The following is a 14,371-nucleotide window of genomic DNA, read 5'->3' on the forward strand; positions in this document are numbered from 1 at the left end:
CAAAAATGGGCATACCTACTAAGACAAAATGACCCATCTTATATTTTTTAAGTTTACATAAAAATAGCCAACAAAAAAATTAAAAATTTAGGAACCAAAAACATTGGTTTTATAAAAATTGATTGTGTTTCCTCTGTGTGGTCTACTGATTGGCCAATCAAATTTCATAAATCCTGCATGTACACTCTTTTGTTTTTTTATTTTCTTTTTTTCTTTTTCTTTATTTTTCTTAGAAAAAAAGAAGTCTTTACTTTGTTCCAATGGGTCCTGTGAGGATTATCCTTACAGTTGGGGGGGGGGGTAGTGGGGGGGGGAGTTGAGTATGACATGCTTATAAATCCTTAGTATCAAACAAGGCCATTGAGATAACATCCTTATCTAGAATTTGCTGAGTTTTTGATACTAGACACAAAGTTACCTGCATTTCCTTTATGTGTTTCTCTCCTGTAGTTCATGAAGGTTCTGGAGAAACCAGTCAAAAAGAGACATCCACCTGTGATATTTGCCAGTTCGGCGCAGAATGTGATGAAGATGCTGAGGATGTCTGGTAAGCTCATATCTTCATTCTTTTAAACAAAATGAAGTCATTCATTTATTTGCTTTTTGTTTTTACTCATCAAACTTTCTTAAAAGGAAGAAATGTTCATCAATTTTTCCCCTGAGCTACCAGAGGGATTAGGTAGATGGGGGCATTACTAGTAGCAGGGAATATTTGAAGCATGATTAAAATGTTGGCCAGCTAGTCATCCATCTAGGGAATTACTTGTTAACATACATTAAGATATCACCAGAACTTCCCCAAACTGTCAATGTTAACATAGAGAAGAAAAAGAAAGTCATATTGGCCTGAATCTCTCTCAAGAAATGTTATCAAGGAAAAAAAAAAAAAAAAGGATGGTTGCTGTCTTAATTCTGTTCAGGCTGTTATAACAAAATGGTCATGCACTAGGTATCTGATAAAAATGAAACTGTTTTTCACCATACTGGAATCTGAGAAGTACCAGGCCTCCAGTCTAGCACACAGCCTTCTTCTCACTGTAGAGACGAAGTAATAAAGGTGTTCTTTGCAGCTTCCTGAAAAGAATAACAATCCCATTTGTGAGGGCTCAGCTTCCCTGAGAAATTTATCCCTAAAGACCCTGCTAATACTATCAGATAAAATATCACCATGTGAATCAATACATGAAAGTTGCTGATATGATTGCTAAGATGGTAGGTCTAGGTAACACAGAGTTTTAAAATAGAGAATACTCATATCTGTGAGATGAAATGACAAGACACTTAAACAATGTTATTTAAGATGTCCTGGAAGTGGCACTGTCGATAAAGTAGAGTGCTAGTCTTGAACTGAAGAGCTCAAGGCACAGTCAGCGCACAGGCCCAGGTTCAAATGCCATGACTGACAAAAAACAAAAACAAAAACAAATAGAGAAAGATGTCTCGTAGTATCAAGTTCTCCTTTCCTCTACTACTCAGCAACTCTTACAGAAGTACCTGCTAAATGCTTGAAGAGCTATGTTTTGTACCATGTACTGGCTTGACCACTGGAGGTATATAGTTTTTCTTTAAAAAAAATACTGTAAATATGATGAACAGGAGAGTTACAGTTACAAAAGTAAGGTAATGAGTACATTTCTTTTAAAACATTGTTACCTTCTCCCTTGTTCTCTCCTTCTTACCACTACTTACTCCCTTCTCCCCCAAGTTGTAAAGTTCATTTCCAGCATAATGTCTAGTGAGTATCATTGTTGTATTAGTTCATCCTTTGTCCTGTTGTTTCTGTGATTCCATTTTCCTTCTATGGAGCAGATAAGCTTGTATACAAGACAAAGGGTAAAATGAAATAAAACAGAAATAAAAAATAGAAATAACTACATACAGGACATAAAAATAACTTGTTTCCAATTATTAGAGTTCATTTTGACATACTTCATTATATAGTGTCCTATGCACTTAGCTACTGGGTTATTGTGATCTCCTACTAAGAATATCATAGACATATTCTACTTATTACAAGTGAGGGAAACCATGCAGCATATATTTCTTTGGACCTGACTTGGTTAGCTTAATCTTAATATAAATTTTTTTAGGTCTTTCCACTTCCTTATTAATGGGGTGATATCATTCTTGCTGATGGAGGCATAGAATTCCACTGCATATATATATATACCACATCTTCTTGATCCATTCATCTACTTAGAGGCATCTAGGTTGGTTCCATATCTTCATTATGGTAAATAATGCTGCAGTGAACATGGTTGTTCTGGCAACTTTAGTATGGCCTTGTTTGTGGTCAGTTGGGTAAATGCCCAGGAGTGGGATTACTGGGTCATAGGGGACCTCTATACTTTGTCTTTTGAGGAACCTAGGAACTATATTTTCTCAAGAACATTTTAATTGTCTTAATGATTTGTAAGCATGTGGTTCCAAAATACAGTAGATCATCAAAATTTCTTTTAGTTGTTCATATATATATGTATTTTAATTGAATTTGTTGTTAGAGTTCATCCACCGCCAAACCATGTCTGATCATCAAAAGGAAGAAAGAGAGAGAGAAAGAAAGAGAAGAAATGGTACTCTGAATAGTGTCATTTATCCATCACATAGTATATTGAAACTTGGCTCATATGCATTTTGATAATTTCACAATCTTCTAAAAGATAGAATCGAGTTTGAATTTAAATCTGCTACAGGTCCTTTGATTTCCAGCACAGTAAGCCATTAAAAAAAGCCTCCTCATATGTTTCAGTCTATTTCTCAGTAACACAGGCCCCAGCAAAATTCTATAGGAAAGGTTTATACTTCAAGAAAAGTATGTGGCTCAAGGTTCAAGAGATAATTTAAGGCCTTTGCTTCCCAAATGTGGTCTTCAGTTTCACCAAGAATTTATTATATCTATCATCCAACCTCCCACTACTGCTGAATCAGCTACATGCCTCAGCATAACTGCAGGCAGACAGTCCCACTTGCCACCTCAACTAATGCCAGCATTATTGCCCACAAGTGGCTGGCAGAGAGTGCATAATGAAGACCTAGCCCTAGGAGCTTGGTTCCTACACTCTTCACAATGACTCACAACTGAGTTAAGTGGAGCAAAATGCTCCCCCACAAAATCTTTTTCCCATATACTTCATGCTTGCTGGTAGCAGATCTGTAATTCCTATATCCACACACCACTGTGGAGTATTTACTTTGTTTTGTGTTTTTTTAAACATATTGATTCTTTAGTTCTAGTCCAAGCTTAATTAGAATTTCACAGAAATGGGGCTTATTTACTTCACTCTCCTAAAATACCTCAAATAATATCAATGGCACTGCTTTACCATAAAAGGTTCAATGATATTTGAATGAATCTGTGGTTCATCAATGTTTTTCAAGTTATTGTGATTTTCCTTAAAGATATCTACATGTTCCTTAAGTTTTTTAATTGATACATTAGTGATGTACAGAGGGTTTACAGTTTCATATGTAAGGCAATGAGTAAATTTCATATCCATCTGGTTACCTCCTCCCTCATTTTTCTCCCACCTTCTTCCTCTCAATTTCCCCCACCCCCCAAGTTGTACAGTTGGGTTACAGCATATAGTTTTGTAAGGATTGCTGTTGCATTGATTCACCTTTTACCCTTTGTCTTCCTTAAGTTTTTAAAGAAATTTTCTTTGCCTAGTTTTGCCTTCTTACATGATGAGTCTTTTTAAATGAGTATTTTAGTATCAGATAAAAATTATTGGCTACATGCTCTGGGCTTTGTCATTTATATGCTTTCTTACCCCCAGTAAATTCTAACTATAAGATGTATTCTATTATTTTCTTAGTTTTACAGAATGGAAGTGGTTAAGTGACAAGGCCATGCTGAAGATATGAAGTGAAAATTGCTGGGGGATGTTGGCATCTTAATTCAACCAAAGATGCAATTAGAAAAACAGTTATTTCCTGTCATGTTTGGCATAATGAGATGGCTAGGTTCAGGCAATGTACTATATGCAGTGGCTACCAAGACCTGTCATCAGTTAGAGCTATTGACTAGAGAGATGTTTGCCATTGAATGGACAGAATGTCATTCCTGGTATTCTTGCCAACGTCCAGGTGAATCAGGTGGAAAGGTCATTCAAAGAGAATTGGTCAAGGCTCACATGGGATTAGAAATTTTCAGGAATGGGTGATAGTGTCAAACCATGGCAACTGGAGTTCAGAAGAAGGCATTTAGTCATAAAGGGGACAGGAGAAGTATGAGGCCGACTTTGGATCATGGTGAGATAAAGCATCAATCCGCAAAATGAATTAGGGCCAAAACAGGAAAAGTAGATGGATTTCTACTTAGTAGAGAAGATGTAGAAAGTCAGGCTTTAGTTACTAGTTATGGTAAGAAGTGTAGGAAATGAATTAAAAGATCAAAATGAAACCAGCATCAAGACTGACTTGATGTTGTATCCATTAGCTTTTGGCTAGGATACTTTGAATACTCCCAGCCTAGGGACAAGATTAGTTCCAAAATTCGGGATAAGTCTGAATCTCTAGATGAGGCTAAATGGCCATTGCTGTGAAGATTAGAAGGCAGCAGGGGCAGAGAGCCAAGATGATCATTATACTTCCCAGGCAAGAATGAAAAGTTGTTAGCGTTTAAATAAAATGTATTTCAAATGTCCAGTGTAAGCAATAAAGAATGGTGCCAAATTGAGTGCATTGATTTTCATTTACATAACTACCTTTGTATGTTAACATATTGTATTTAGTTATAACCATGAAGGGCAAATTGGAAACAGCTGAAGGACACAAGAGCAAACCAATAATTGAAATTAAATAGGCATGGAATTAAAGAGGCTATAAAATAACATAGGGGAAAAAAGTCAGGCAATGATCTGACTGTAGTACTAACAACAAAATCTTCACTGAATCAGTAGCTTCTATAGATTAATGGTTTTGAACAAAACCATGGCCAGACACTCTTAAAAGTATAAAACATTACATCTCTGTGTAATGACAGAGGACAGCTCAGCAATTTGTTTTGTGTTTTCCTTTGACAACAACCATAATTCCATGCTTACAAATTTGCTCAATCATGAATTATGAGATAATAATGTGGTATAGGTAAATACTAATAAAGAATAACATTCTTGTGTCTACAATACACATGTAAAAGTTAAAGGTAATTCCTGATCTTCCCCTAACCCTAGCCTACATCTAACACAGAGTTCTTCAAGAATACTTAGGAAATTTCAAGATGAAGACAAGTATTTTGTTAGAATTTAAAAGTCAGTGTAGATTTAGTTGATCATCTTGCCATAATTAGATGGGTTGTTGAATTAAGGAACAAGTCATGATGGAAATGAAGAAGAAACAATATAAAAGTAATGAGGAGAAGGAGGGTTGAAAAAAAGAGAAAAATCATAATTAGAGGACGGCACTGATAGTCATGATACTAATGACATAACATTTAATGTTTTTATTTTGAGAAAACAGATGGCTTATAATCTAATATAAGAACAAATTTATGTTCTGTGATTTAATTTTGAGGTTTTATGTTGTGTTTTTCTTCTTAGGGAAACATCAAGGCTGTAGACCAGAAAATGGCCATGTTTTTATTTTAATAAGCAAAAGACAAACCATTTCTGCAAAAGATTCTTCAGCTATCTATATTTACCTAAGTATAGGACAGAATTAAAATTCCAACAGTTAAAATTAAGCAAGATAAATGGCCATCACTCCAGTACATCTAATGTCATCAGAGAAGCATCCTTTGCTTATGGTGGACTTCAAAGCAATTGATTCACCTGTAAAATGGGAAAGGGGTTATATTTCCTTGGTTAAAAGGAAAGGGTTAAGGGAAGGGAAAGAGAAGGACTTAAAGGATTATTTCTCTTTGTATCTAGCCTGCAAAGCATCAAAACTAACACACTTATACATCAAAGAGACTCTCAAATACATCCTGCCAAATATAATTCATAAAGAAATGGAATGACTTATAAATAACACAAATATAATAAAAATGACTCAGTGAAGAGTAATAAAGAACCATCTGATAGCACTGTGAATACCAACTTATGGTTTCAACAAATATTTCTGGTACTTGCTTCATTTTAGAAACAGATTTATCTTCCTTTAATTATCTTACCTGATAAATTATTTCAGTAAGCCCAAAGTAGGTCAGTAGTAACTCTTTGTACTGGGAACTATTCTTTAGAAGTAATTAGCCTGGAACTTTCTGCTGGACCTGTCAGTCAGAAATAGTTCAGAGCCCTGGGTTGATACTTGATTTAATGTTGTTTAAAAAAACAAGTTGATACTTGAGTCTGATCATAGGAATGGCTAGTTATGAAATTGCGTATGTGCCTAATATTTCCAGGGCATCAGAATAAGTCAAGGAAGGGGGCACAGGTATAAGAGCAGATGCCACCAGATGACAAATAACAGAAGGGGACAACATAAATTATATACATACACACACAAACACATACACACATATTTGCTTTATAGATGTTTTACAGCTCTTTATTCTTGCTTGACCTTTGCTTTTGTTGTATTCTGTACATGCTCCTAGGGCACCATGAGCAAAATTATGTTGGCTTAATTGCTATTAATTTCTCAGTAGTCATTCATTTTGCCTCTGAAGGCATTAATAATATTGTCAAATACTGTAGTACTAAACCATAAACATAGAGTATCCTTTTGATCAACTGCAGTGGAAAGAAAGGACAGAGTTAATAAAGAGATTAAGCATCTATTTTTTTAATATTTCACTTTATTTTCATTGATGTATCATCACTGGAAATAGGGAGTCGGATTTAGCATTTCTTTTGGTAGTGTCTCTTACAAAGACAGTTTATTTTGAAGTCTTTAACATCTTGCTCCTTTGATCTGAGAAGGCTCCTTGTCACTGGGAAGACTGTGTGTCGTTGGCATCTCTCCCACCTTTAATGCATTTTGGACTGTGGAGACTCATGAATATTTGAAGGAGGACAATGGCCAAGGATGATCCTTGGCACTAGAATCTACCATCCATATAAGTAAATTAGACATTAAGTCCTGCTGACTTTAGTACATTTGGGTTGCAAATTTGATAGGGAATATTAAGATACTATGAGGAAAACACCCAAAGCAGTTTCTTTTAAAACTCCAAGAAATGAACTCCAAAATGAACTCCAAGAGATGGAAAGAGGAGAATTTTACTGTTGTCAATGTTTAATGTACTAGGTGAATTTCCTTTGACATACCCCCTGTGGTCACTGTATATGATTCTGGTACACTGGATATTGTATGTATGCTTGTATGAACTGGGGAAGGGAAAGAAAAATGAAGGAGGGTGTAACAAATATGACAAGAAATGTACTTGCTACCTTATTATGTAACTATACCCTCTCTGCACATCATCTTATCAATAAAATTTAATAATAATAAAAAAACTATTAGGGTGGTAGACAGTTGAACAAAAGTACTGTATTATAGTAAAAAGTTCCCAACTGTTTTTTTTTTGCTTAGTGAAAATAGTAAACGAAGATTGTACATGGTATAAGAAAAGAGGATGCTGATTCCTCACAAAATTTTAGCTCAACCTTTTCCTATAATGTTTAAGTTTTTATTGATTTCCTTTGCTCTCTGACTTCAAAAACTGTAAGTGTGGTAAACCAAAATTAAGACTGACTTATAATATGAGTTTACTCATGTGAACAATGGAAAAAAATTTCAAAGCAAAACAGAAAGAAGTAATATGTCTTATCTAGGAAATACAAGACTTTGGTTGAGCATATAGACTAATTTTTGAGGCATTTCAGTTCTAAAATGCCTGTGGTTGTTGGATTGAGTCTCTTCATTGTCTTCTTATGTTCACCATAAAGATATCCATTATCACCTCTGAATACTGTCATAATGACTCCTACTCCTGTAGATTCCTTTCTTAACTTCATAATATTTCCACCTTCATAATATCAGGGTATAATAGTGTAAGCCATATGGACAAAGAAATGTCCAAATGTAAAAAGCTTGAGATTATTTATTTTTCTCTTTAACGTATTTCTCCACATAACTTGAGCAAGAAAAAAAATATTCTGTACTTTTCTAATTTTCACACATTAAATAAAAATTCATAAGTCCATTTATAGAAAAACAGAACCAGTATTTTTCAGATGATCTGTGTGGTGGTCTTATACAGGCATTAAATAATGCCCTGTTGCAAAAATGCCATATCTCTTGCCAAAAGTTTTCTCTACAGTTGCTTCCAGTAGCCAAATTTGGAAACTGAAGCTAAAAGCTTCAAATATTACTTAGGAAGATAAATGGATAAAGGTACTTCAAACACAAAGCAGTCAATTAACAGCAACCAACAACTAGGCCACCCTCCAAAACAGGACAAGTATGCTTTATGTAAAGTAACTAAAAAAATAATGCTGAAATTTGAAAATCAATCATAGTTGTCAAAACCTTGGGTCTTTTGTGATCCTACTTCAAAAGGATTTGTATTTTCACTAAGTTCTAGAAAGTCTCTAGGCTTTTTCTCTGTTTCCATACCTAAATTGTACAAGCTATTGCACAGTGATTAATGGGTCATGACAACTACAAACTTAGATCTGGTGTAAAGTACCAAGAAGTATAGAAGTAAAGAATTCTGAACTTTAACATGTGTTTTATGTATTTTTACAATATTTATGTAGGCCATGTAGCATAAATCATATAATTTCTATCTTATGTCAAAATAATGAAATACTACATGACAGCAGAAGAAAGGAAAGAAAAATCGAAAACAGATTTTTCTTCTGCTAGTAATTTAACTATTTCCTCTACTTAGTGCCCTTTTTACTTGGTTGCATTTTGTTTTAAAATCTGTTGTAGACTACTCCTGTTAATGGAATATTGCCTAATTATTACTGTCATTTAATAAACTCTCCCACTTGATTTCTTCTCAAAATTTTGTGGGGAGGGGGAAGTGTGTCTGATCCTAGCATATTCCAAATCAGTGATTCATATATCTGGAATTCAGAAAAGCCTAGGTTCCTGTGGATTCCTTCAATCATAGAGTAAAACTAGAAATCTCAATATGTATTTTAGACTGAGGTCAAAAGAGAGTGTCTGGATTTAGGGAGCCTTTCAATCCTCACGTTATTATGAATTTAAATATACTAATAACCCCCACTTCATGTAAAAGAAAACTTAGGCACACAGAGAGAGGTCAATCAAACTTCCCAAAACCCAGAAGTAGGTGGAAGAGCTGAGATTTGAACCAGCCAGGCTGACTTCTGAAACTCTGTACTTAAGTTCAAGATCTCCTCACATATTTAATGACATAAATTATAAGTGTGCAATGTCCATTATATATATTGATAGACAGACTCACATCTATGCTTCACTTATCTTATATGTTACATGCATATATGTGTACATGTTACATATGCATATTACATAGTGTTGAGAATTTCCACCTCTTTCTTTTCTTTCTTCCGAATATTGGTGATTGTATCCAGGCCTTTTCAAGTTCTAGGCAAGTGTTCTGTCATTTGACTTACGGGTTATTTTTTTCTGTTTGGAAGAGTTGCATACTTATCATATCTATTTTGAAGAAAATAGAAAAAGAGAAACTATTAAAAATGCCAATCTTAACCAAAATAGACTCAAAATTTGGAGATATATTTTCAACCCATGAATATACGTGTTTCATAAAAATATAAGCATATTTTCCACATCAACATGGCCATCTCTCTAGAAAATTTATACTTAAAAATTGAGGCTGAGTTGTTTTGTAGCAATTTAAGAATTCTATACTCATTTAATAGTAATATATTTTGTTTGAGTTTGATTTCTGTGGTCCAAAGTCTGTTTATTTTTCAAATTTTTCTGAAAATATTTAAATTTTCTTAAGACAAATTGATTTGAAGATACTGGCCTGGGATTGGTAATCTAAAATTTTACTAATACTCATCCCTTGTAAGTCTGTGTTAACACAATTTTCTTGGATAAGTCCAAGAAACTAGATAGTCCCCAAACATATCCATTGTGTGTATTCAGTGTGTTCATAATAAATAGCTTTCTAAGGTATAAGCATTGTTTACTGAGAAACTATCCTCCCACAGGTGCCTTAAATCTGATAAGAACTATTGCTGATCTTCAGTGGTTTGCTTGCAAATATTAATATGTTTCACGTGTTGGCTCATCTGAGCCACAATCAGTGAATTGTTCTCTACAGAGAGCATGTCTATCTTAGACATTTGCCCCTAAAAACAGAATGTGTGTTATCTAATAAGTGATTGAATAAGTTTTAAAATTATATGCAGCACTCAAATGAAAAGTTAATACTGCTATAGGTCTAAATGCTTATTAAAAGAAAGAAAATAAATAGTGAAAACAAGTATCTGATTTTCCTAGGCACTAGTGCAAAATAAACCTAATGAGGCTGGTGGGGGGGGGGGAGGTTCATTCATCCCTTTATCACTAAGGTATGAATGAGACATGAAAAATCAAGATGATGCACAAGGGACAGATGATCATCTAAAGATGGTTTACCACAAGGAACTTTTCATTCATCATTACCTTTCCAAAGTCTTTGACATAGTGGATTTTTAAAAGAATATCATCATCTTTATTTTTTATTTTAATTTTATTGTCAAGGTGATGTACAGAGGGGTTACCATTACATAGGTAATGGTAACTTGTTACCTCCACCTTCATTTTTCTCCCACCCTCCCTCCTCAGCAATCCTCCCCTCTGAGTTGTACAGTTAGTTTATAACATATTGTCTTATAAGTATTGATGTTGCATTGGTTCACCTTTTACCCTTTGTCTCAGGATTTTGATGTTCCCTTTCCTTTCCCTAATTCAGAGAAACATACATACAATACATAGTGTTTTACTCTGTTCTCTATGTTTTTCCTAAAACGAGTTCTCCTCAAACAAAATTGTTTCGATGAGGTAGTAAAAATAATAATAAATAATAATAAAAATAATAATAAGTCATGATCAACATATATTCAGAAATGTATATCTGGAAAATAAAAGATGAAGTAAAATTTTGACTTCATATTAACAAATATTAATGACTTTTTTCTATAATAAACAAAGTCTACATAAATTTTAAACTTTAGGTCATTCAAATACATCATCATATTATCAATTTTAACAAACAATGTGCTTTAACAAACAACATGCAGTTTAATTATAGTTGAACATGATTTTCCATCAGTAGAAGGTACATTGATGTGGGAAAAAGGAAAGTACCACAAAACTATTTTCCCTACATTAAACTTGGACACACAAACTTGTATCTTTTAGATAGAATGATAGATTGATAGGTATGCATGTATGTATTTAGATTGCTAGATACATGACAGATAGACGATATATAGATGATAGATAGAAGATGAGGGATAGAGAGAGAGATAAGGAATTAGTTTACACAACTGTTAAAGCTGACAAATTCTAGGATTCCACAAGCTGGATACCATGGATAGGTGATGAAATAGTTGGAGTCTCAACAAGAGAATAGTCAATGCTAGACACTGTAGCTCATACCTATAATCCTAGTTACTCAGGAGACTGAAATCAGAGAATCATGGTTCAAAGCCACTCCTGGCAGGGAAAATCATTAAGATTTTTATTTCCAACCAACCACAAAAATAATGGAAATGTCCCTGTGGCTCAAGTGATAGAGTGTGGTCCTACTTGGTATTTATAACCACTACCACTGTTTCCTTTGTCTTCAGCAAATACTTAGCTGGTTATGGTTCTGGCAAGGTGACTAACTTCTGTTCTTGAAAGCTATCAGGATTTTTCCTCTGTCTAGATTAGAGTCTCTGTTGTATTGTTTCATTGATTGAAGTTAATTGAAAAGCATGGATATACTAAAGTACTCTAAGAAGTCTCCTGTATTTTCCCATTGTAGAGCAGTAACTCGGTTTTCCCTTGGCAAGCAGGATCAATTATCCAAGTACTCACAGTAATTTATTTCCTTTCCTATTCATTCAGAATTATGAGAAAACCAAAGAGATCACCGAATAGGCATAAATATACGTTCAATTAAATCATTTATAAGTCTTTTGATGTGATCATTCTTTCCATTGGAATTAACATCACTGGGCCATAATAAGAGTATAAGATTGCAAAGATAGTAAGTAAAAAAATATAATGGTAGGGAGTAGCTAGAATGAAAATCTCCATTTTCACCCCCTTGATTTCTGTAACAGTGAATCTTGAATATAGGAGAATAGCTCTGAATATCTCTTGGTGCAAGGTATTACGTATAACCTCACTGACACTATCACTGAGCCATCCAAAGGGCCTTTCATAGTTTTGTTATGATCTTCACCAAGGTAATAGGAAATATGACAAGACCAGAAAACTCCATGATCACTGGAATCATAGCTGTACATCTTTGCTATGAAGTGAATTCCTTGGTCAGAGGTAATTTTGCAATTTTGCATGTAATACTATTTCTTTTTTTTTTTTTTTTTTTTTTTTTTTTGGCCAGTCCTGGGCCTTGGACTCAGGGCCTGAGCACAGTCCCTGGCTTCTTCCAGCTCAAGGCTAGCACTCTGCCACCTGAGCCACAGCGCCCCTTCTGGCCATTTTCCATATAGTGGTGCTGGGGAATCGAACCGAGAGCTTCATGTTTAGGAGGCAAGCACTCTTGCCACTAGGCCATATTCCCAGCCCTGTAATACTATTTCTGAATAAGGCAAGAATGGTAAAATAGTGGTATTTGAGAGAAACATTATATTCAGGGGAGGAAAATAAATAATAAGTATTCCAATAAGAACAAGATACTTTTCCTTCCATGAGGAAAGAAGTCTGATATAATCTACCTGACAGCAGGTAAAATGGTGGATACCCCCACCGCACCAAGCCACATTAGGAATGCAATATTGGTCTCTGCTGGTGACAGACTAAGAACTCAATAGTGACCACATGACAGCTGATTTTTAGTGAGTAGAAGTTATGTTAATGTGCCCATGACCACTTCAGTAATGAGAGAGTGGATGTAGAGGCTGATTTCACAAGCACATGTTACCCGAGTCAGTGAAGTATTCATATACTTCAGATAGAAGTATTGACATTTTTGTGTTATTAGTAGTTTTATCCATAAACTTCTTCCCCAGATTTCCTGCCACCAATTATCAAATCATGTACCTTCCAATCCTTATCCTGTCTACTAGTCTTGGTCTCTGTAAACTTAACATAGAGTATACCCCAATGACATCAGAGATGCGTGTTAGGATGGAGAAGGTAATGTAGCAAGAGTGGAGACCATGGATTCTACACACCTTTTTTCCATGTAATTTATGCCTTCAGTGCCTCATTTCATAAGAAAAAAACCTCCATTTCATAATGGAATGTGCTATTATACACAGCAAACTATATAGCTTGGTAGGATAAGTAACATCCAGTTCATGATAGAAAGCTCAGGATACATAGTAATTTTTTGACATGAGATTAGACTATGAAGACCTATAACAGACCAAGAGCAATTCTCAAAAGGAGAAGTACTATCTGAAGAAGGTATCAGGACCCTGCTCCAAAATGCTAAGACCTTACACTGGGATTCACCTATAGAGGCCTGCCAAATGGCTCAGGGTAATATTCCCATCTATGAATAACACTTCTAGTGGCCTTGGATCTGCTAGAGCATATGCTCATAGCAGTCCACATCTTTCTTATTCTGGATCCCACTCAAAAGTTGTAGTTTTTCCGGTCACTCAGTAAACTGACTAGACCAATAGGCACAACTGAGAAATATGTTGCCTCCAAACTCAAGAGAAGCCAAATAGATCTGGGGCCTATTGTTTGGTCATAAAAGCAGCAGATACACCAACTTACTCTTGCATTTAGCAGAGGCAAATCTATGTGGCTCACATCAATGAGCCTCTACTCATTTCATTGACATTTCTAATATTTTAGCATATTTAGTTTTTCCTCTGATATGCAAATGATTTACCAATGTTTAACCAATAACTAGATAGAAATTGCTGCTTCTTGCTCACTGTGTCCAATGAGCATAATGTTATCAATGCAATGAACCAGTCTGATATCATTTGAAATAAAAGGATAATCAATACTTCTGGGGGTTATGATGATATGGGACAGGAGACTGGAGGTACCTCTTTTTGCAAGAAAGGGAAGAAACCTTGCTTTCCTTGCAGGTTGAAATTAGACTGTTTCTGGTGGTCTGCATTGACTTGGAGGGAGAAAGGTACATTTGCTAATTCAATAGCTACATACCATGTATGAGGATGTGTTAATTGTTTAGGATATTGAAGCCATTTCTAGTATAGCAGCTGCAGTTCAGGTTGCCACCTGGTTAAGCTTATTATAATCCACTGTTATTCTCAGGCTCCATCTGTCCTCTGCACAGGCAAAATAAAAAGTTGAATGGTGATGTGGGAACCACTACTCC

General features: G+C 35.0%; 1 protein-coding gene across 1 annotated transcript in view; it reads left to right on the forward strand.

Annotated features, from left to right (window-relative positions):
• The window catches only part of Tmeff2 (transmembrane protein with EGF like and two follistatin like domains 2), a 261,639-nt gene that overhangs the window by 148,447 nt on the left and 98,821 nt on the right, over positions 1-14,371 (forward strand). Inside the window, exon 5 of the mRNA XM_048345058.1 lies at positions 451-547. Coding sequence (XP_048201015.1) covers positions 451-547 — 97 coding nt within the window. The remainder of the gene's footprint in view (positions 1-450; positions 548-14,371) is intronic.

Source organism: Perognathus longimembris, chromosome 4 (assembly GCF_023159225.1).
Source record: "Perognathus longimembris pacificus isolate PPM17 chromosome 4, ASM2315922v1, whole genome shotgun sequence".
Lineage (NCBI taxonomy): Eukaryota > Metazoa > Chordata > Mammalia > Rodentia > Heteromyidae > Perognathus > Perognathus longimembris.